This window comes from Nicotiana sylvestris, chromosome 1, assembly GCF_000393655.2.
Source record: "Nicotiana sylvestris chromosome 1, ASM39365v2, whole genome shotgun sequence".
Taxonomy (NCBI): Eukaryota; Viridiplantae; Streptophyta; class Magnoliopsida; order Solanales; family Solanaceae; genus Nicotiana; species Nicotiana sylvestris.
In genome coordinates, this window is record NC_091057.1 from 127,689,577 (window position 1) to 127,712,049 (window position 22,473).

Consider the following 22,473-nt stretch of genomic DNA (forward strand, 5'->3'; position numbering starts at 1 on the left):
ATATCCTTCAAAAAGTGAAGGCAATGTTTACCATCAAATTGGTATGGAAATATAATAAATCACGTCGCAATGATTATACTTCATTCCCTGAAAAGAATGTGACTTGTGATAAACATTTAGAATGCAGACTCATCTCTGAAGGTGAATGTAGCAATATGTGTATAATGAACAAAGACGTGTTGGATACACACCACAACTCACCTTTAAGGGAGGTTTAAGAGGAATAAAGATAATGAATATTACTGTGTGGTTACATGAATATGTCATTGGTCGCGTACATGTGATACGTCAAAAATATTTTGACATGCCTTATAAAAAGTTATTAAAGGCAAAATTCATGCAAGAAATAATTTTGCTTATGATGACTTTGACCATGACAATTTATTATAATATAACTTTCTTTGTGAAAGAAACATTCACCATATGAATGGTGTGACAAAAGATCTTGTAGTACAAAATCAATTAAGAGTTCCGGAAGAACTAATTTATTATTACCCGGATGAGTAAAATTGTTCATGACATTGATATTGTAGTAAGTCTCAAAAGAAACTTTTTGAGTTTCAAATGTATAAGCCAAAGTGGTTGGCATATTGCGACTATAAATGAAAGGAAAGTTGAATATATTCTTATTACCATAATTATACCGGGTAAATATAAAGGGTTATCCGACTTTCCTTCTATTTGTACTACACAAGTATAAGTATGATGATGCAATCATATTCCACAAGTAAACTAGAGGTTTACTGAAATAAATATTAGTTGGCATGACTAATAGGCCATCCTGGTTCAATTATGTTGGTCATGTTATTTCGAATAATTGTAATAGTTTTTGGCTCATGACTTAATGACACTCGAGGTTGGGATTATGTTTTTTTCCGCTGGATTTGGATTTATACTTTTATCTTATTCAATTTTTGTTAAAATTATGATTTTTCCTTAAGTATTTATTTGAAAAATGGAGTGTTTGGAAATAAGTGGCTGGCCTAGTATCACGATAGACGTCATCACGACATAGTTAGATTTTGGGTCGTGACAGGTATGGAGTGAGTGAAGATAGTGACAGACACACAGTGAATATAATAGTGAAGAGATGCATATGTAGGACGTGGGACCTTAATGGAATCCCATGTCCTCATGCAATCAAAGCAATACAACACAACAAGATGAATCCCCTGGTTGAAATATACTGGTGGTACACCAAAGAGGCCTATCTCCTAGGCTATTCACATAAGCTTCAACCAGTAAAAGGAAAAAGAATTTGGAAGGTAGAAACATCTCATGCAATGGATCTACCAGAATTTGTGAAGATAGATGGCAGGCCTAAAGTCAAAAAATAAGAGAAAAAATGAAACAGTCAACAGACAAGGTGAATGGATGAAGTTTAGGAAGGGGAGGATAATGAAGTGTTCCACATATAGTCAGCTTGGACACAATGTTAGGGCTGTGCAAGGGTAAAATTCTTTATTTTCAACTACTGTGTATTCTGTTTTTACTGATTTACTCGAACTATATCTATTCTATTTCTTTTGTTAAATATCATTCTAATGGAAAACAACCAATGACAAGTAAGAAAAAAAAGGGCAAACATGCAAAGAGACAAAGATGTTTAAGAGATGAAGACAATAATAATGAACAATTCATGTTGCCACTTGCTTCAAATACACCAGCTGAGGAGGAAATACAACTTTCAGCACCACAATTCAATCAAGAAGTAAGTCAAGTTACCTAGTTCAAGACAAAAAATTCAGTTTATGCAACTCCTTCAGTGCAAAGGAAACTTCCCAACAACAGTGTCCTTCTAAATTTTGAATTTCCTGATACCAAATATTAGTCCAAGGAGTTTTTTTTGAAGAAAGAACAAAACTGTTTATGAGACAGCAAGGAACCATACCAGCCATAATAAGGACCATCGACTTTGTTGATGACTTATTTGGTGTAAGTGTGCCCTCAAACCTATACTCAGCTAAGAATCTCAGTTGGAATGATAAGAAAGCTATAACAGGAAATCAACTTGAAAAATTAGCCAAGATGAAGACAAGAAAGGGTAATGGCAAGTCACAAAACTATTATAACTTGAACTAAAGGTAGAAAGTCAATTAAATGGTGAAAGTTTTTGTGAATTTTAACTTTAGAAGGCTTGTAATTATTGCTATGACAGTACAATTTTTAATTTGTTGGTTGATGTAATTACTGCTATGACAGTATATTCATTTTTGTATTTGGTGGTATGGATTTCCATGAAGTCCATTATGTGAATGTTATGACGGTTGGTGATATGAAGTTGGCGATGTAATATGGCAGTTGTTATTATGAATTTATGTCAATGTTAGTAAATTATGAATAGTTTGCGGTATGAATTTTCAAGTTCGCCATGTTCCCTTTATTCCGATATACTATGACATTGTCTTTTTGTTAATATAAATTGAACACATAAGGATATGATAAAAATGTAATTGCTGCTATAACAGGTATTTGTGCAGATTAACACCTACTAATTCAAGGTTAATAATGCTAAAAATTGAAGCCTCGTATTCATAAACCATTTCAGGCCAAAAACAGAAGCAATATACTATTACATCTCCAATTAGAGTATCATTCTAATGGCCTAAACCAATACATGCTAATAAACATACATCTCAAGATTCTTAAGAAACTAGTTCCCTACTTCACTAAGCAATACATATCAATTCACTACACAAAAAGAGGGCTGAATTAACACAGTAACAATCAACCAAATAAGGAAGAACCATAATGAAATCTACTTCATTATCCGGTCGGCAAAGAATCCAACAAACAGTGCCCAAGAGTCAATTATCACCATCATTAATTATACAACTCTTTCTTCCAACCTTTTGACTTTAGTAGCTTCAGATTTGTTCATGGCTTCCATAGCAATTACTTTTCCCCTCAACTTGTCTCTTTCAATTGCAATCGCATTCAAAGACGACGTCAATTATCTTATTTCAAGCTGGGAACAATCCGCGGATATTTCATATTCCCTTTCGAAATAACCACATGAATTATTCTATTAAAGAACCATTTAAAAGATTCAATTTTCAAATCAAAACAGCTAGATATAGTAGAAAGATTAGACAAATCCACATAAAACACTTACTTTAGGACGTGGACATTATAAAATTTCCTACCGGGGTTAGCTGGAGTGGTTGATGTGAAATGGTTGGCAATGACACCACATCAACGCCTTCTCTGAGAGGAAGTATTACTCTGCGACATTGAATCTCACCTGAGAAGACAGAGTAGAGCAAACGAGAGGAAAGAAAATTTTGTGCCTGAACCCTAGTTTTTCATCGACTAAATATGGTCTTATTTAATCGATAAAGGAGACTAATAAACATGTTATAAGGGTGGGGCGGGTTTCTAAAAGAATGGATCGAGAATTGCCTAGTTGGCAAATTATTATGGGCTCCCGGTGCCATGTTGGACATCTGTTAGGGTTAAGGACAAAGTTATACACTATATTAATGGTAGGTATGATTTTGGATCAAAAGTAGAAATGGATAAAAGCGTGACTAATTTTCAATAGTAGAGGGATAATTTTAGCCTTTTTCCCTTTATTAAACAATTGATACAAAAAGGGACAATTGGCGAAATTCTTACAAAATAATTTGAGGTAATTCACCTGAAATTGGGCTTCCACTATTTCATGGGCCAAAACAACCTAATCTTGGCTTAAGAGCGGGAAAAGGCGTTAACCCAATTCCAACTTCTAGACTCTTCGCTGCTCAAATCAAAACGGAGCTGCTATTATCACATTTAACGCTGTACTCCGTTAATCGTCGATGGCCGGAATTACCATTATCCGGTGGCTCAGCGTCTCTCCGGCGTCTTCTACCTCACTACTTCGCCGTCTGCTTTCCCCTTATTCCCTTCGTTACCACCACTCCTCTTTGCCAACACATTTTCCCAAAACAGTGTCCTCTTTTTCAGTCTCCACAATTAGCTCATTCAGAAGCAGACCATTTTCCACCACTACTACCACCCCTGAAACACCCATTTCGAATACCCCAACTCCAGCTCCTCCGAAGCGCAACACATTAGTCAATTTCTCATTATCTGATTCAGAGGACTCCGATTCTGAGGCGGATATGAACGAGGTAACAAAATCGTCGACTAAACAGATAGACAAATCCAAATTACCACCACCATACGACCCATTTAATAAGAAACCCGTAATTGAGGAACCTGAAGACCCAACGAACTTGCAAGAAGTGTTTCAGAAGATGCGTTCAGATGGGCTGATCAACAGTGCAGTGAAGATGTTCGACGGATTGTCAAAGGACGGCTTAACCCATGAGGCATTGGAGCTATTCTCTCAGATCAAGGACAAGAGCCAGATGCCAGATGTGGTGGCTCACACGGCGGTGATCGAGGCATACGCCAATGCGGGGCAGCCCAAGGAGGCTCACAAGGTGTACCTGCGGATGCTGGCAAATGGGGTGCTTCCGAATGCCTATACGTATAGCGTTTTGATCAAGTCGTTGGCAGAAAGTGGAGAAGGGAAGTTGGTGAAAGAGGCGAAGAAGTATGTGTTGGAGATGGTGGAGAAAAGGGGAATGAAGCCCAATCCTGCTACTTGTTTGGGCAGTTACGAAGGGTTGGTGAAGGCAGGAATGGAGGAAGAAGGGAATGAGTTATTGGAGATAATGAAGAGCAAAGGAGCTGTGCCTGAAGAGAGTAAGATGAGGGAGGTCTTGAAGAATAAAAGAGGACCAATTCATAGGACCATAATGCAGGTTTTCTATGGCAAGTAAAAGATGTTTTTTTTTCTTTTTAATTAATACTAGCTCTTTGCTGTGTAAATTGTTGTATTAGGAAGATTCTTGGTATTTGTCATATGGAAACAAATTACTACAAGAGATGCAGAGAACATTGTGATTGGGGAAATGGTTTTCTAGTTTTTGGCAATTACTTTTTTCGGATGAACTACCTATAATATTTGGAATCAACAAAATCTTCTACCAGAAAGACTCATGAAAGCTAAGTTCACATAGATCTAGCGGTATCTGTTAATGACCAAAAATGATGCTACTTCTCTATGAAGTATTTTGCTATAGTTTGACGAACTCCACCAAGCATAGCGACCACTTGCTCAGCTGGTGACTCCAAAACTCCTTAACTGATGTAGGACTAACAAATTCAAATTTGCACCTGTTTACCCTTAAAATTAGATAACAATTAAACTTATGATGTGGTTTTAAGGATATGTGTAACTGTGTAAGAGTAATAATAGAAATTAACAGTAATATAAAACAAACCAGTGTTTGAACAGGATTCAGCCCTCGAGCTTGAATACCCTTGAACTAGTTTGTGGGAGAACAGTTAAAATATAACAAGCTGATGAACAAGAAAATGAACTGTAGAAAAGGCGTTATATTGCTTTGATATCTCAGAGTGTCAGGTGCTTACAAAATGATTAGGACCCTCTTTATATAGTAGATGAATCTTATTTATGGTACAATTCTAATTACAGAAGTAAATCCTATGATTAACCTAAACAACTGCCTTTGATTTGATTCGTTCCGAGATTCCCGCCATGATCTTCGACCAGTCACGAATATCTCGCTTTCCTGTTATTGTGCTTTGCTCGGAGCCTACCCTTTTTGGTCTCGATCGCTGCTGGCCTCGATCTCGGCAGGCACTTCGATTTTCGAACTCAGTCCTTGCCTTCGTCACTTTGATCTGCTCCACTACGAGGCTAACCGTCGATGCAACTCCCTGGTCTCGATTAAATAGTAAAATCGGGTAAGCCCGGTGTTAGCGGAAACGTAAAAGAAAGAACACAAGATTTAACGTGGTTCGGATCAAAATAATCCTACGTCTACCAGAGAACAGTTGCCTTTTTCATATTAACAAAGGAAGTGGAGATTTCTCAATTACACTTAAGAGAATTTCTCTCTTAACTCTCTACTCACTACAATGTATTGTATTATTTTTGGGATGGTTTCTACAAATGAAGGAGGACATCTATTTATAGAGGTAAAGACCTCCTCTTGATATCATTGCTGACATCAAACTACCTCCTCTTGATGTCATGGGTGACATCAAAGGAAGAAGCTTTCTCCTAGCATCCACACAAACTCTTTCCACCAATTCTTCCAATTGGCATGCCATTGTTGACTAAACATAAACCAACACTTTCATTCTCCACCTTAGTTTGTGTTTCGAGTGTGCGTGTGAACAACTCTGGCCAAAATTTCTAAGCTTACTCGGCAACCCCGTTGTAAGAAACAAGAAGAATCAAACCATTGTTGAACATACCACCTCCACCTAACAAATGTTCTCTTCGGAGTTGCATCAGTTGATGCACACCCCCTCCAAGTCCTTGCAGTGTGCAAAGTTAGCGAGCGAGACTATCTTGGTCAATATGTCTGCAACATTATCGTCTGTGATAACCTTCACGACCTTGATAGTTCCCTCTTCAACAACATCTCGAATAAAATGAAATCTGACATCAATGTGTTTAGTGCGCTCATGAAATCTCTGATTTTTCATTAGATGAATAGCACTCTGACTATCACATCTAAGAGTTGATTCCAGCTGAACCAAACTCAATTCCGCTACTAAACTTTTCAACCAGATAGCTTCCTTTACCGCCTCCGCTGCTGCCATGTATTCTGCTTCTGTCGTAGACAAAGCGACAATCGACTGCAGAGTCGACTTCCAACTAACGGCACTGCCAACGAGGGTAAAGATGTATCCAGTTGTGGACCTTCTTCTGTCAAGATCTCCTGCATAGTCAGAATCTACATAACCGAGAATTGAAATACCTCCACCACTTTTTCGAAAGGTCAGACCAACACCAGAAGCTCCTTTGAGATATCTCAATATCCACTTGACAGCTTCCCAATGCCTCTTTCCTGGGCTGGACATGTATCTACTTACCACACTTACAGATTGAGCAATATCTGGACGTGTGCATACCATAGCATACATAATGCTACCAACTGCACTGGCATAAGGAATCTTTGACATATGCTCCACCTCATCCTCGGACTGAGGCATTTGTAACTCTGAAAGTTTAAAATGAGGAGCTAATGGTGTACTTACAGGCTTGCACGTATGCATATTGAATCTCTTGAGAACCCTTTCAATATACCTCTTCTGAGAAAGATGTACAACACCATATTCTCTTGAAATCTCCATACCAAGGATTTTCTTTGCAGCTCCTAAATCCTTCATGTCAAATTCCTTACTCAATAGTTTCTTCAAAGCATTTATCTTTGTAATGTTGTTAGCAGCAATAAGCATATCATCAACATACAACAGTAAATAAATCATTGAGTTACCAGACATCTTCTTGTGATACACATAGCTATCAAATGCACTCCTTAAGAATTCATGTGTAGTCATGAATGCATCAAACCTCTTGTACCACTGTCTAGGGGATTGCTTCAAACCATACAAAGACTTCTTTAGTTGGCATACATGATCTTCTTTTCCCTCAGCTAGAAACCTTCAGATTGATCCATATAGATTGTCTCTTCTAGATCACCGTGTAAGAAAGCAGTTTTGACATCAAGCTGTTAAAGCTCCGAGTCAAATTGGGCAACCAATGCTAGTAGCAAGCGAATTGAGCTATGCTTCACGACCGGAGAGAAAATCTCATTGTAGTCAATTCCCTCCTTTTGGCTGAAACCTTTTGCAACCAATCTCGCCTTGAACCTAGCATCTTCCACTTCAGGAATTCCCTCTTTCTTTCGGTAGACCCACTTGCATCCAACTGTCCTCTTCCCCTTTTGTCTTTTCACTAAGACCCATGTCTGATTCTTGTGAAGAGACTCCATCTCTTCAGTCATGGCTAACCGCCATTGTGCGGCATCCTTGCAAGAAGTTGCTTCAATATACGAGGAGGGCTCCAGATCTTTAATCTCTTCTTGTGCAGCTACGAACGCATATGCAATCAAGTTTGCTTGATTTATAAGGCGTTCCGGTTCTCGTGTCTGCCTCTTCTCCCTCCCCTTCGCAATTGTGTATGGTTCATTGACAGCAAGTTCTTCAACGCCTACATCTTCTGACTCATCTTTAACCTGAGTCTCTTGATCCTTTTCCTTGGCAAGCTCCACCGGAAGCTCCACCTGCTCGTTGTTCTTGTTTCCTGAAAACTCCACGGAAACTTTACGGGGATCAAGTATAGAGGATTCATCGAAGGTGACATCTCTACTAACTATAAATTTGAGTAAAGACAAACACCAAAGTTTGTACCCTTTTACTCCATCCACATACCCTACGAATATGGCCTTCTTAGCCCTTGGTTCAAGCTTTCCTTCATTAACGTGATAATAAGCTGGACACCCAAATACTCGTAAGTATGAATAGTTAGAGGGTTCACCTGACCATACCTCATTCGGAGTCTTAAAGTCAATTGCCGATGCTGGAGATCGATTGACAATATGAGCAGCAGTGTGAACTGCTTCAGCCCAAAATACTTTGGACATTTTGGCTTGTAGGAGCATACAACGAGCCTTTTCAAGAAGAGTTCTGTTCATTCTCTCGGCAACTCCATTCTGCTGTGGGGTATGCCTGACAGTCCTATGTCTTGAGATCCCATGAACCTTGCAGAATTCATTAAACTCTTCATTGCAAAACTCCAAGCCATTGTCTGTGCGAAGATACTTGATTTTCCGCTCCATTTGATTTTCAACCAAAATCTTCCACTCTTTAAATGCTTCAAAAGCATCACTTTTTGCCTTCAAAAAATACACCCAAACCTTTCGTGAGAAATCATCAATAAAAATGAGAAGATACCTCTTTCCGCCCTTCGATGGAAGTTTAGAAGGACCCCATAAATCTGAATGGATGTAGTCTAGCACTCCTCTTGTCTTGTGTTTGCCAGTGCTGAAGCTGACCTTCTTCTGCTTCCCTAGAACGCAGTGCTCACAGAAGTCAAGCGTGCTGATCTTCTCACCTTCCAAAAGTTTACGATTGCTCAACATCTCCAGTCCACGTGCGCTCATATGACCCAGTCTCATGTGCCATAGTCTTGCCTTGTCATCATTAGATAACTGCACTGTAGATGCATTTGCAGAGCCAACAATGGTGCTTCCGGCCAATGTGTAAAGGCCGTTCTCCAGCTTGCCTTTCAGCATGACTAAAGAACCTTTAGTCACCTTTATAGTTCCTGCTTCGCTCATGTACCTGTAGCCTTGTTCATCCAGAGTACTCAGGGAGATCAAATTCTTCTTCAGATCAGGAACATGACGGACTTGTGTAATAGTCCTCACGACTCCATCATGGCAGCGAACCCGAACTGAGCCAATGCCAACTATTGCACAAGTTGCATTATTGCCCATTACTACGGTTCCTCCACTTTTCTCATAGCTGCTAAACCAGTCTTTTCGGAACGTCATATGCAGAGTGCAAGCAGAGTCTAACACCCATTTGTTTCCATAACTACTATTATTATTACACGATGTTGTTAGTACATAATCATTATCAAAATCATGTACCTGTTCAACTGTGGATGCACTCGCCTTTTCCTTGGACTTTGACATTGGGCAGTCTCGTTCAAAGTGCCCCTTCTTGCCACAACCCCAACACTCTGTATTCTTCTTGTTCACACGAGACTTTGATCTGTGCTTTGATTTGGTCTTTCCCTGTTGGCTAGTCCGGCCTCTTACAAAGAGGCCACTTGCCTGGTCATCTCTATCTCCTTCAATGTGCCTCCGCACATCACTAGAGTTAAGTGCCTGCCGCACTTGCTCAAGCTTGATAGGCTCCTTGCTATACATCATTGAATTCTCAATATCACGATATCCTGAAGTCAATGAAAATAGCAAAGCACATGCAAGCGTCTCCTCCTCCCTTTTTAATTCCTGCAATCTGTAAGTCCATGACAAGTTTATTGAACGCATCTAAATGATCTTGTAACGAAGTACCTGACCCCATCTTAAATGTGTGAAGACGCCGTTGTAACAACATCCTTGTTGTCACTGATCGGTCTTGGTATAGCCCTTCTAGCTTTTCCCATAACTGTTTGGCCGTCTCTTCGGTACCCGTACTCACTTCACAAAGCACGTTAGGTGCAAGGGATAGTTGGATTGCACTCAATGCATCCCCTTCAATCTTCTCCTTGTCGGGAGCTGATATATCCGTAGGATACTTTCCGTCAATAGCATGGATTGAACCTTCCCTCCGCAGTAACGCCATCATCTGGATCTTCCAGATATTGAAGTTGTTGCGTCCATTGAATCTATCAATTTCAAACTTCATGGAACTCATATTTGCTTGTTCTTTCTCCTTGGATCGTTAAAGAATCCTGTCGCTCTGATACCAATTGTTAGCGGAAACGTAAAAGAAAGAACACAAGATTTAACGTGGTTCGGATCAAAATAATCCTACGTCCACCAGAGAACAATTGCCCTTTTAATATTAACAAAGGAAGGGGAGATTTCCCAATTACACTTAAGAGAATTTCTCTCTTAACTCTCTACTCACTACAATGTATTGTATTATTTTGGGATGATTTCTACAAGTGAAGGAGTGCATCTATTTATAGAGGTAAAGACCTCCTCTTGATGTCATTGGTGACATCAAACTACCTCCTCTTGATGTCATGGGTGACATCAAAGGAGGAAGCTTCCTCCTAGCATCCACACCAACTCTTTCCACCAACTCTTCCAATTGGCATGCCATTGTTGACTAAACATAAACCAACATTTTCAGCATGCCATTGTTAACTAAACATAAACCAACATTTTCAATCTCCACCTTGGTTTGCGTTTCGAGCGTGTGAACAACTCTGGCCAAAACTTCTAAGCTTACTGGCCTTCTTTAAGGCCTATAAAGTGGCCCTCTTCTAGTCTTTGGTGCTTCTGCTACCCTTTTCCCTTCTTTAAGGCCTACAGGATTTTTCTAATGAATTTATTTTGAAAAAACCTTTGTTTTTTCACATCCTAAACATGCAGCTGTCACAGACCAGTAGTAATACGAGGGTCTTTGCTCTTCTATCAGAAATTTACCACCAAAGGGAAAAGAAAAGAAAAAAAAGTAGTAGTGTACAATTGATACTCGCCTAGCATGTTCTGTCTTTGTGTCCTACCTCTTCTCTAAAGAGACATTTTCGACCTTTACCAAATAAGATGGTCTATAAATCTTAGTGTCATCTGTATTTTTGTATTGATATAGTAAGCTGTGCTTTGGAAAAAATAATAAGAAAGGAAATGTCAGAATCAAACAGGATTGTGATGTTATCCCGTGATAACAAAAGGGTATCAAACATCAAAATTCATTATATTTTTAATATTATGAGTCATATTTATTATTTTTGCAGTTTTAATAAATTTAGACCCAAAAGATTTTATTCCGCATCGAGAGTTATGAATTCAGTTGAACTCATAACTAGCACACAACATCCGCCCCTTGCGACAAGTTCTAGAATGTTAGAAAAATATTTGAGAATGTCCAATTGATTAGCTCAACTCGTCTTTTGACCTTTTAGCTTGTCTTCCTCGTTGAACATAGAATTAGTTTTAACAGTTAGTAGTTTTATACTGATGCTATGTTTCTTATTTATTTTATCTTATCAAAGAACGCACCTACTAAAAATCCCATCTGTAACTTTTTTAAAATCTATCTTTATTACCACTTCCCCAAAAAGCTTATTCTGTATCTTTCTCACGTATGAATGCTCATTCTTCATTTCCAAAGGAAAATAGTGAAAGCTGATTTTACATGATTGTCAAGTTTGGAATCACTTTTTCCTATGCACATCTTTGTGTATGAAAAATTACAATCTTCTGTATCTTGTTTTTATACAAATAGTCTGCTCTTAAAATTGCTACACAATTATAGTAAGCAGTTCTAATGGTTTCACAGATATTATCTTTTTCTTAGATTTAAGAAGAAAACATAATCCTTGTAGTTTGACCGACCAATTACAAGAATAATGATGCATAGTGCAAATTTATCAATGGAAAAAGTCAAGTCCAATTCTGTACTTACCATTTTATCTCCTTTTATTCTAAAAAAATATAAAATGTATTTCCCCAAATTCTATACTTATACTTGCAATTCAAATAGAGTAAAAAGCAAGTGTTGAATTTCGAATATGATTGGGAACCAAAATTAAAAAAATAAAAGAAAAAATATGTTACTAATGATTAGTGATTGTTAATAATTGATTTAATTATTTGAATAGTGGAATCAGAGACAACTCAACGAATATCTCTTAAATACAAAATTGAATGCCACCTGTCTCTTTTTACGAAGAATTACAGTTAAGAAAAAGAAAAATGAAGGAAAAAGATTTTATCCTTTGCTGGCAAGTTTTGTTGAAGCGATATCTGTTTTCCAATTCCAGCAATAAAATACGTCTCTCCGTGAAGCCGCCATTATTGCTTCCCTTTGTCCCACAAGCCCCCACAATTCACTTACAACGCTTTGGCCAAACCTTTTTTTTTCTTTTGATTTATTAAATCGCAGATCTATTTAGTTCCATCGTCTTCGTTGAACTTTCACTTTCTCTGATAATTCCCCAATGACCCAGTTTTGCGCACTTCTTTAATATCTTTCCCCCCCGATTGCATCGATAAGGTGAGTATTGCTTAACCCATTTCTATATTTTTTAACATATTTCGCGAACATACCCATTCTCTTTTTTATATAGGGAAAACCCCAGTTGGAATTTGAAGTTTTGTTTAATTTCTTTGATCATTAAATGAATTATGTACATTTTTATCGAATTACACTTTTGTTGATAAGTTAAATCTTAACATTTGTATTGAATTAGGGTTTCCTGATGTCCCGAGGTCGGTGTACATCCAATTAAAGTTAAACAAGCCCAAGTCTTGAATTATATCAACAGTTTCTTCTCTTTGGTGAAGCAGAGAAGTTCTCAGCTATAGGGGTTTTTGAGCTCTTTCTTTAGTTCTGTAAGTGGATTCTTTGTTTTTTCCCCATTTTATTGGATTTATTTATCTATTAATTTCATAAATTGTCTCAATTTTACTGATTTGGTTGTATTTCTAAAGTTTCAGAGAAGGGTGTTTATGTTTGATTTTTGGTAGCCTGCTGAACAAATGGCGCCCATATACTATATCCTCATTGCATTGCCTTGCACCGTTGGTGCCATTGGACTGGCGCTTTTGCACATATACAGACATCTTTTGAATTACACTGAGCCTACTTATCAACGATACATTGTCCGCATCATCTTTATGGTTCCTGTGAGTCTCTCTCTCTTGGCCTTTATTCTTCTTCCCTGTCAAACCTGCAAATGTAATATTATAGACTACTTGCTGTATTTGATCATCTGCATAATCAAAACTTGTTTGTTTATGTTTCCTAAAGAAGTTTTTGCAAAAAAAGATTTTAAGAATTTGGGCTTTGATACCAAGGTTATCCAAAAAAAAATTGTATTTCTTTGATGACGTGGTTTGAGTAGTTATTCTACTCACTAAATACTCATAATCTTCAAAGATTACGACTATCCAAACATATTTTCCTTTTGCATGCAACATGCACTTCTTTTCAAAAAACAATCTTAAAAAAGTTGATTAAACCGCTGCAAGTTAATTCATTTGGCTGTATGTAGGTATAAGATGACCAATAGACCTCATTACAACAACAACAACAAAAAAGCCAGTATAATCCCATCAAGTGGGGTATGGGGAGGGTAGTGTGTCCGCAGACCTTACCCCTACTTAATGAAAGTAGATAGGCTGTTTCCGATAGACGCTCAGCTCGACCAATAGACCTCATTGTATTTAAAAATAAAATTTTGTAGGTCCAGAAGTAGGGATCAAGTTGATTTTAGAATGGGTTCATACTGCCATTTTGTTGATATTAGATAAAACTTAAAAGAGTTGTCATCCTACTGGAGGGTAGGATGTCCACAAATTCTGACAGGAACTAAATTGGGAAGTCGGTGAGTTTAATCTGGGAAAGCTGGTGTAGAAGATATAGAAAATGAGAAACTGTGGTATTAGTTAAAAATTGAAGTAGGAGGAAATATGTGCATGTAGGGATTTCAAATTCATTGTCACTTAATGTTGTTAAGTTTGTAGATCATTGTCCATTAATGGAAGAACTAGTTTCAAAGGTGTCTATAATTGGAGGTTAAAATCGGGATGCGGTGCTCAAATGTGCAATTGTCCTATGACTTGTATCAACAATTTGCATTGACTAATAAATAAAAACCCCTGCGTTCTAGGCTATTTTCACAATGATGGTTACATTTTGCAACTGCAATTTTCACAATCCTAGTAGAATTTTATAATTTTTTGTCTTAGATAATACTAAGTAAAACTAAATTAAAGAAAACACATGCATTGAATGTACCCCAACAGGTTGGTGAATATTAGAGTTATGAATCTTTATGGATCTTGATATCAGGTGTATTTGCTCAAGTCTGGTTTTTATGGTGTTAATTTTTGTTAATAACATGAGAATGCAAATTTTTTATGTATGACCATGACAAATATGTTTTCAAAACTAGCTTGACTCTGGGCTGTATATTACATTGTGCGAATTTATAGCTATGTTCCAACTCTTTTACTTTTTGAAATTCTCCTTGTCTCCTTGACAGGTTTATGCACTAATGTCATTTTTGTCACTCATCCTAAATGAGAGTGCCATCTATTTCAATTCCATTCGTGAAATGTAAGTATTGTTCAAGTTTGTATTTTCGTGGTGTAATTCTTTTTCTTGATGGTATATAATATGACTGCTCATTGTTTGCTCCATGGAATGGTGCCCTGATTTTTCCCTCTTCGTTCTAAACTCTTGCAATAAGTAGCAATCATGAATACAGATGGAATGATAGTTTTCATGAGAGGGCTTTGTAGTGTGAAGAAACATGTATTTATTCTTAAAAATATCCTTTTTTACGATTGTGTTTCTATGTCGACCTTTAAAGCTTTGCATCATCGTAGATGGGTTATAGTCAAAAGTTTTGTGGGTTCAATGAGATTGCTTAATGTCAAAAACTTGTTGTTTCTCCTATGCTAAGTGGGGACTGGATGCCACTGTTGAGCTTGACTGCATGCTCAATTGTTGAGCTTCCAGTGCGCTAGATTTTATGAAATATGGATATGCATCTTCCAGTCGAGTTGCTTGACTTGGTATGCGTGTCTATACTTGCATTTGTGCTTTATATGTGCTATATTACCTTTGCAAAAAATATGTATAGATTGAAGATTTGAAGTTAAATCGGTTAATTGCACAATGCTGTAGTTTTCTATAAATTGAAGAATAAAGATCACTCCATGCTTTGTTCAACCACTAATGCATAGATGTATTCTGATATGGCATTCATACACCAAAGTTATTGAACTGTCAAGTTAATTACCCAACTTGTGGACTGCTACTGAATACTGATTTGTTACGTCAAGAAAACCAAAGAAGCTTATTGTTAGTCTTTTTTGTCTTTTTGTTGGCTGAGAATTTCCTTCTTTTCTAATCCTTGCATCTTCTTGATGCCTTTGTTAATGATATCCTACTTACTTCATGAATAAATAAAAAAACGAAGAAGCTTGAAGCATATCAAACCTAGAACCTTGAAGAATGTCGAAGGAAGCCTTAAAATTTGTCAAACGACGTAAAACATTGTTGACATACACTTGCTGAGATTGTAAAATAATTGCAAGTTATAATAGGTGATATCCCTCTGACTGAAGATCGACTGAAATATCCAAACCCTGAGATACAGATGTCCCGGGTGTCTTAAGAATCAATATAGTGAAAACTATTTGGAGAGAGACCTTGTCGGGGCGAGGAGACTCTTAGCTGAAAGTTTAAGATTTACTTAAAGACCCACAAGGAACCCTTATCCAACCAACCTCAGTTATGACATAGGCATCTTCTGCGATCATCATCATCCACCTAGACTTTCCGTTCAAGTGTTTCTGAAAACTACACTTCCTCTGTCATACTGACCTCATCCAACTAGACCATCTCTTCAAGTGTTTCTGAAAACTCTCAAGCTGTCTAACCCACCTCTTTAGATCACCGCAATTCTCAGAGATCAATCTTCAACATATTCCGAGTTTTTATTTCCTTTTTAGAATGGTCTGATTCACTCTGTGTTACCTGGACTATTTTTCTATTGCAGTTTTGCTTATGATTGCAGTTATTGCTGAAGATTTGATTCACAATAACTTAAGCCTAGTATATGACAATGAGACATCTGAATGAACCGTCTTTGTACAAAAATAGGATGGAGAGAATGTTTTTCTTGCTGTCAAAAGTTGTCTGAAATAGAAGAGGCGGCTCATATATTTAATGCAGGAGAACGACATTAGAGGAGGCACAAACTGTTATTTAACTTTAAATCGTACTTCATAAAAAAAAACTGTTGTTTGACTGATGGGCATGGGTAGCGGCATTTAGCGAGTAGGAATTTATAGGTTAAGCATGTGTGGACTACACTTTGTCGTCGTCAACTACATCTGTGGTGGAAAATGCTTTAAGATCATTGGTGACTATTATGGAGGATTATGGAGCTAGATGTAGAGACAAGGCACAAATTGCATTTGTGGTGGGCTAGATTATGTGAGATGGATGAAAAAGTCGGTTCCAGCCACAATTGACGTAGCTGCATGAGGTATATACATGGTTCCGACATGGGAAATATCGGCGACGTGGGTGGAAGAAGCCAGAAATTCAATGGAGAACCTCAGTGATGTAGATATTCGAAGTCGGTTTTATTTTGGAGGGTCTTAGAAAGATGTTACGTAGCCATGTAGATGAGGGTTCGTGTTGGAATGGAAGAAAAGTGACAACTATTTTTTTTTTCTTAGTGATTTGGCGGGCAGACAATTGTTGATATGCAAGAACTGCACCCCAATTCCATATTAGTTGGGATTGTTGTATGGCACCGTTGTATCCATTCGACATGATTTAGACAATTTTCATTCCATTATTCAATAATACCGAAGGTAATTTACACCTCACACGTTTCTCTATACTAATTTACAAATCTATAAACAAACAAAAATGATTTTTGTCAAACACTTGACGTGATGTAAATGTCCCAACACAGCCTGTTTTACTAGCTTTGCTTTTTTTATTTGACATCTTCTAACAATACACCTAACTTGTACACATTTCTGGTCTTAAGATCAATCATTAAGTTTAATAGCCTGTTTGGCCAAGCTTCGTTTTGGCCAGAAGTGCTTTTTTTTTTGGCCAAAAGCACTTTTGGGAAAATATTGATGTGTTTGACCAAGCTTTTGGAAGGAAAAAAAGTACTTTTGAGGAGAAGCAGAAGCAGTTTTGGAGAAGCAGAAAAAAGTAGTTTCTCTCCAAAAGCACTTTTTGAGAAGCATTTTTGAGAAAAATACACTTAGAAGCAGTTTTTTAAAGATTGGCCAAACACTAATTGCTGCTCAGAAGTGCTTTTCAAACTAATTAGCCAAACACAAACTACTTCTCACCAGAAGTACTTTTGAGAAAAGCACTTTTGAAAAAAAGCACTTCTCAAAATAAGCTGATTTTTGCAGCTTGGCCAAACGGGCTATAAGTCTCTCTAATATGCAGGAAAAAGTTCAACCTTTTCTTTTTTAATCTCTGTGCTATTAAATTGACACAACATATATTAGGTCGAGGGATTACTTGGTGAATGATTTGCATGAGTTTGCATTTGCATCTTTCATTATGCTTATGTTTAGACATCTCTTATGGTGAGATCTTTTCATTAATTTGTGAATATTTACTTTTAATTTCAGATACGAGGCTTGGGTCATATATAATTTTCTATCACTGTGCCTGGCATGGGTTGGCGGCCCAGGGTCTGTTGTTTTAAGTTTGAGTGGCCGAGTTCTAAAGCCAAATTGGTGTCTGATGACCTGCTGCTTTCCTCCACTTCCTTTGGATGGGTAAGTTGCGCATATGCATAAAGCTTCTTTTATTTTGTCAATTACGAGCAACTCCTTGAGGATTCTCCAGCATGAACCATTTTTAAAATTTATACATTACTCACACCTCTATGTAGGAGACTCATATTGATGGTTTATATGATTGGTTGCAGTGCGTTTCTTCACTTGAATTTGAGATGACTGAAAAATGTTTCAATGGATATTTTGAATAGTCTTGGTGCTGTTGAATTTATGATTCCCTTGATTTCTGTGACGAAATTATTATTACCTTGTTTTACATTTCAACTATGTAGGTTTCCATGTTGCAATGTAGTTAATTAATTTCATGTATTGACTTTAGGTCTCTTGTTTATTTTTTGTTTAAAACTGTATTTCTGATAATGTTCAAGAAATGCAGGCGCTTTATTCGAAGGTGCAAGCAGGGATGTTTGCAGTTTGTGATTCTCAAGCCCATATTAGTGGCAGTTACAATCATACTTTATGCAAAAGGAAAATACGAGGATGGAAATTTCAGTCCAATGCAGTCGTACCTCTACCTCACAATTATATATACTATCTCATACTCGATGGCACTTTATGCCTTGGCTTTGTTTTACGTGGCATGCAAAGATTTGCTCCGGCCATTTAATCCAGTTCCGAAGTTTATCATTATAAAATCTGTCGTATTCCTTACATACTGGCAGGTATTTTTTTTTTGCCTAATTTTGATTTGGAATCATATATTATCACTCACCTGGTTTGCTTATTTACACTATTTCTCCCTTTAGTGCTAAGTAAGCAATTTTTTTTTTTTTTTTTAAAACTATTGAACTCATTTTGCTTTCACAATTCCGGCATAATTTGGTGCTTTATTACTAATTGATTCTGTTAGCACAAAAAAATATAATAATAATTTTTTGTAACGTTTGCCCTATGGGGAAATCGGATAAAATTGGAACGATATGGAGAAGATTAGCATGGCCCCTGTGCACAAATAACTTTTTCATGATGTTGCCGTCAAGGTCAGCTTGCGCTATACCAATGTTACTTGTAGTTAATTGTTTGGTCCTAGTAGAGGTTGGCAGTTATTTGACTCATTATAACAAGCTGAAGAATTGTTCTTACAATGTGCTAATTGATGCACGTGGGTAAAACTGTTCTATACCTAAAATCTTTTGTTTTCTTTGAACCAGCTATTTTCCTTGATCTTCGTTTTTTTCCGATTTTGGTTCACAAGTTGAGCTATTTGGTTTTTGGTTCACAAGTTGAGCTAAAAAGGTGAATTGATGTAATTTTGACACACTTCAACATTTTCTCCTTTCAAGCCAAACCTAAACAGGGAGGAACAAATAGCTTTTACCTGTTTAGTTAAGATGTGGTAGTTTGCTTGCTGATGAAGTGATGCTGCCTTATTGATATATCTAAATTGGTCATATTTTTTTAATGGGGTTCAACTAGCTGAAAGATAGACTATCTTATCTTTATCTGCATTTATTTTAATATTTTTTGTTATGTGATGCTGTATAACAGAGCTTTTACTGAAATAATAGCAATTGGCTGGCTCTTGTTCTTTCAATTACATTTTTGCATTGAATTATTTGGCAAGTTCTCATAATCCTCTTAACTTCCGCTCCCAGGGTGTTCTGGTGTTTCTTGCTGCAAAATCTAGACTTATTAAAGATACCGAGGAAGCTGCTGAATTTCAGAATTTTATAATTTGTGTTGAGATGCTTATTGCAGCTTTTGCTCATCTTTATGCCTTCCCGTATAAGGAATATGCTGGTGCAAACATCGGTCCTTCTCGTGGTTTTACTGCTAGCCTTGGACATGCTCTTATGCTAAATGACTTTTACCATGACACAGTCCACCAGGTAAGACAATCACTTGCTCATTTTCCCTTGTGCTGTATTTTTACTCAGTGTCCTGACAGATTCTGTGTTCTACAATGGATGCAGTTCGCTCCTACTTATCATGATTATGTTCTCTATAATCATGGTGATGGTGAAGAAGGGGGTGCAACTAAGTACAGGGCAAGGACATTCGTCCCAACTGGCCCAGAGATGGATACTGTTAGGAAAAATAAGCACATATTTGGAAACAAACAGGAAGATGTACAATTATCTAGTCTCTCTCTCTCTGCTAATAACAACAATCCACAAAATCCTGGCGCAGGACACCAAACAGGGAAATCCGAAGCAATGAATTGCTCGCTGCTTATGGATGCATCAAATAATGTTTCAGCGCCCTATGACCTATCTCTGATCGATGTTGACATTTCAAATTATCCATCTAAGGTACCTGCAGCCAATTCTGGGACAAGGTGATAATGACATTGGATTTTCATTCATGTGTGAATTTTTCTTTTTTTCTTTAGTTTTTGTTGGGAATTAGATGTGCACTAGCGGTATCACGCAATCCAGATTGTGTTGCTATGGAGCTCAGAGTTGTAACTTAGTTTGTAAATGTAGGCAAAGCTAGTTTTCAGCCATTTCTTTTTGATTGTTTGATCCTATTTCCATATTTAGTGTAATTAGAGAAAACCTCAGTTATGTTTGCGCTGGAATGATTAATTCTAGCTCACTATATATTACACAAGGAACTTTTGTTCTCTCTCTCTCTTTGGAAGGTTCCTTTTCGTTCCTGATATTGGAGTCTGGAAGTTGTGTTTATAGAAAGCCGATGTTATGCGTTCTATATTTTCCATCCACATTTTTGTTTTTTAGTTAAATATCTGAATCATTAGCTCCTATTGGTTGACTTAGGACATTAGATCTGTGGGTGCTAACTTGTGTAGTAATGATTAGCTCCTATTGGTAGTCCACGGCCAAGCTTCTCCAAGTTAAAAAATAATATTTTTTCCCTAAAGTTTAAAAAAGTAGTTTCTTCTCGAAAGAACTATTTTGAGAAGCACTTTTGATAAAAATACACTAAGAAACACTTTTTAAAAGTTTGGTCAAGCACTAATTATTGCTTAGAAGTACTTTTCAAATTAATTAGTCAAACACAAATTGCTTCTCACCAAAATTACTTTTAAAGAAAAACACTTTTAACAAAAGCACATCTCAAAATAAGCTGATTTTTCCAGCTTGGCCAAATAGGCTATTAAAAGGGCTCTTTTATCTTTGGGAGATGGATTTTTTTTTTTTGTGATTTTCTTATTCCAACAAATTCTGTTAAAAAAAGGGTGTGGATTTCATTAAACAGTAAAGGAGCTTGGATTAAAATGTTTACTTCACCAAGTTTAAGAACTATTACTTCACTTTATTCATTCTAATGCTAGGCATGCGCTAATTCATACATGAAAGGTGTGAGGCATGTAAAAGAAACTTTTCAGAAACGTGATTAATATAAAACATATGCCGTCAGAAACATGATTAAAATAAAACATACTCCATTAGAAACATGATTAATACTATAAAAGAAACGCCATATATGTACTTGCGCGTTTTACCCACTTCTTTTATGTGCTACTTTTAATGTTTATAAGTAGGTGCAGCCAAACACGTCTCATGGAGGTCTCACAACGCGTTATCAAATAACAAGGGTTATATTACTTTCACACTGAATTAACTGTTGTCCCTTTGTTTTTGTAGTCGTCATATTTTTTATATAATATTGGTCATCAGTTGTATATGTATTTTATTTTATTTTCTTTTCACATCTATGATGGGCCATTTTATAAGGTGGGAAAATCACGAAACATTTTGTTTGTTTAGGTGAAATAAGATAAGGGGAAAAAACAAAAAGGGAAGGAAGGAAATGACATATTTTAAATGTGATAGGTCGTTTTTGTTTCCCTCGTTCTCTTTGTTTGAGCAACAGTTTAATCCCGCATACTTATTCAAGAGGATTTATTTATTTGGTTCTGTACAGGACTTCAAATCAAAGATATAGTATTATTTTTGTGAAAAAAATAAGTTAGAAGATACTACTCTAGCACGAGAAAAGATTATGAAGGTATTTTATGTACCTTCGATTCTTGTGCTGTGGAGTTTTTCTACACTTGGGACAAATAAATCACCTTGCTTTTTGGTTGACCAAATGACTGAGAAGCAATTAAACTAATACTACAACAAATCATACCTTCAATCATTATATGATTATCTCTACTTGTGATTGTTTAATTAGTCGTCTCTAGCTTGCAATATTAATTAATGAATAACTCAAGATATCTTCTTTTACTACTTTTTAGTTATGATTCACGCTTAAGGAAGCTCCAACTTGAGATCTCAACACTCTTATTATAATTAGGTCTGATTAGTAGATATAATTAAGTTAATCTCAATATTCTTGATTCTTCAAATTAATGGTCAATGTGGATGGCAATAATTAAGGGTCGGAGCTCGGCGGACTATGATGTCTTTAATTTAGAACACAACTGGGAACATCAAGAAAAGTATGGATATTTTTTATAGTGTTAAAGTACGTAAATTTATAATTGAAGAACATATTCTTAAAAGTTGAGAACGGAACAAAATAATTATTATGGATAAATGCCGGTTTGTTTATAGTATAAAGGTGGAGATTAATTAGAAATTAATTTAATAGAAGATAAATCATTATTTGATAGTTTTTCTCTCTTTAGCTATACTCCAATAATTTAGGGTAAGCGGCGCCTGCAATTCTTGGTGTAGAAGTTAGTAATTTGTTAGCTTTAAAT

General features: G+C 36.7%; 2 protein-coding genes and 1 pseudogene across 3 annotated transcripts; all 3 read left to right on the forward strand.

Moving 5' to 3' along the window:
• Positions 1 to 3,544: 3,544 nt before the first annotated feature.
• Positions 3,545 to 4,905, forward strand: LOC104228463 (pentatricopeptide repeat-containing protein At4g38150-like). The gene has a single exon (XM_009780930.2). It carries the CDS (start codon positions 3,801 to 3,803, stop codon positions 4,770 to 4,772), a length of 972 nt encoding a protein of 323 aa, XP_009779232.1. The 5' UTR covers positions 3,545 to 3,800; the 3' UTR covers positions 4,773 to 4,905.
• Positions 4,906 to 12,352: 7,447 nt separating this feature from the next.
• Positions 12,353 to 20,421, forward strand: LOC104228465 (uncharacterized). 2 transcript variants are annotated; one of them, XM_009780931.2, is made up of 8 exons: positions 12,353 to 12,552; positions 12,749 to 12,890; positions 12,990 to 13,184; positions 14,546 to 14,619; positions 17,685 to 17,834; positions 18,232 to 18,517; positions 19,451 to 19,684; positions 19,769 to 20,421. In XM_009780931.2, exons 3-8 carry the CDS (start codon positions 13,038 to 13,040, stop codon positions 20,135 to 20,137), a joined length of 1,260 nt encoding a protein of 419 aa, XP_009779233.1. In that variant the 5' UTR covers positions 12,353 to 12,552; positions 12,749 to 12,890; positions 12,990 to 13,037; the 3' UTR covers positions 20,138 to 20,421. The 2 variants fall into 2 exon arrangements, with proteins under 2 accessions (XP_009779233.1, XP_009779234.1); XM_009780932.2 differs by lacking the exon at positions 12,353 to 12,552 and having other exon boundaries at positions 12,759 to 12,890; positions 12,996 to 13,184.
• Positions 18,740 to 18,804, forward strand: LOC138882047 (U6 spliceosomal RNA; annotated as a pseudogene).
• Positions 20,422 to 22,473: the final 2,052 nt, after the last annotated feature.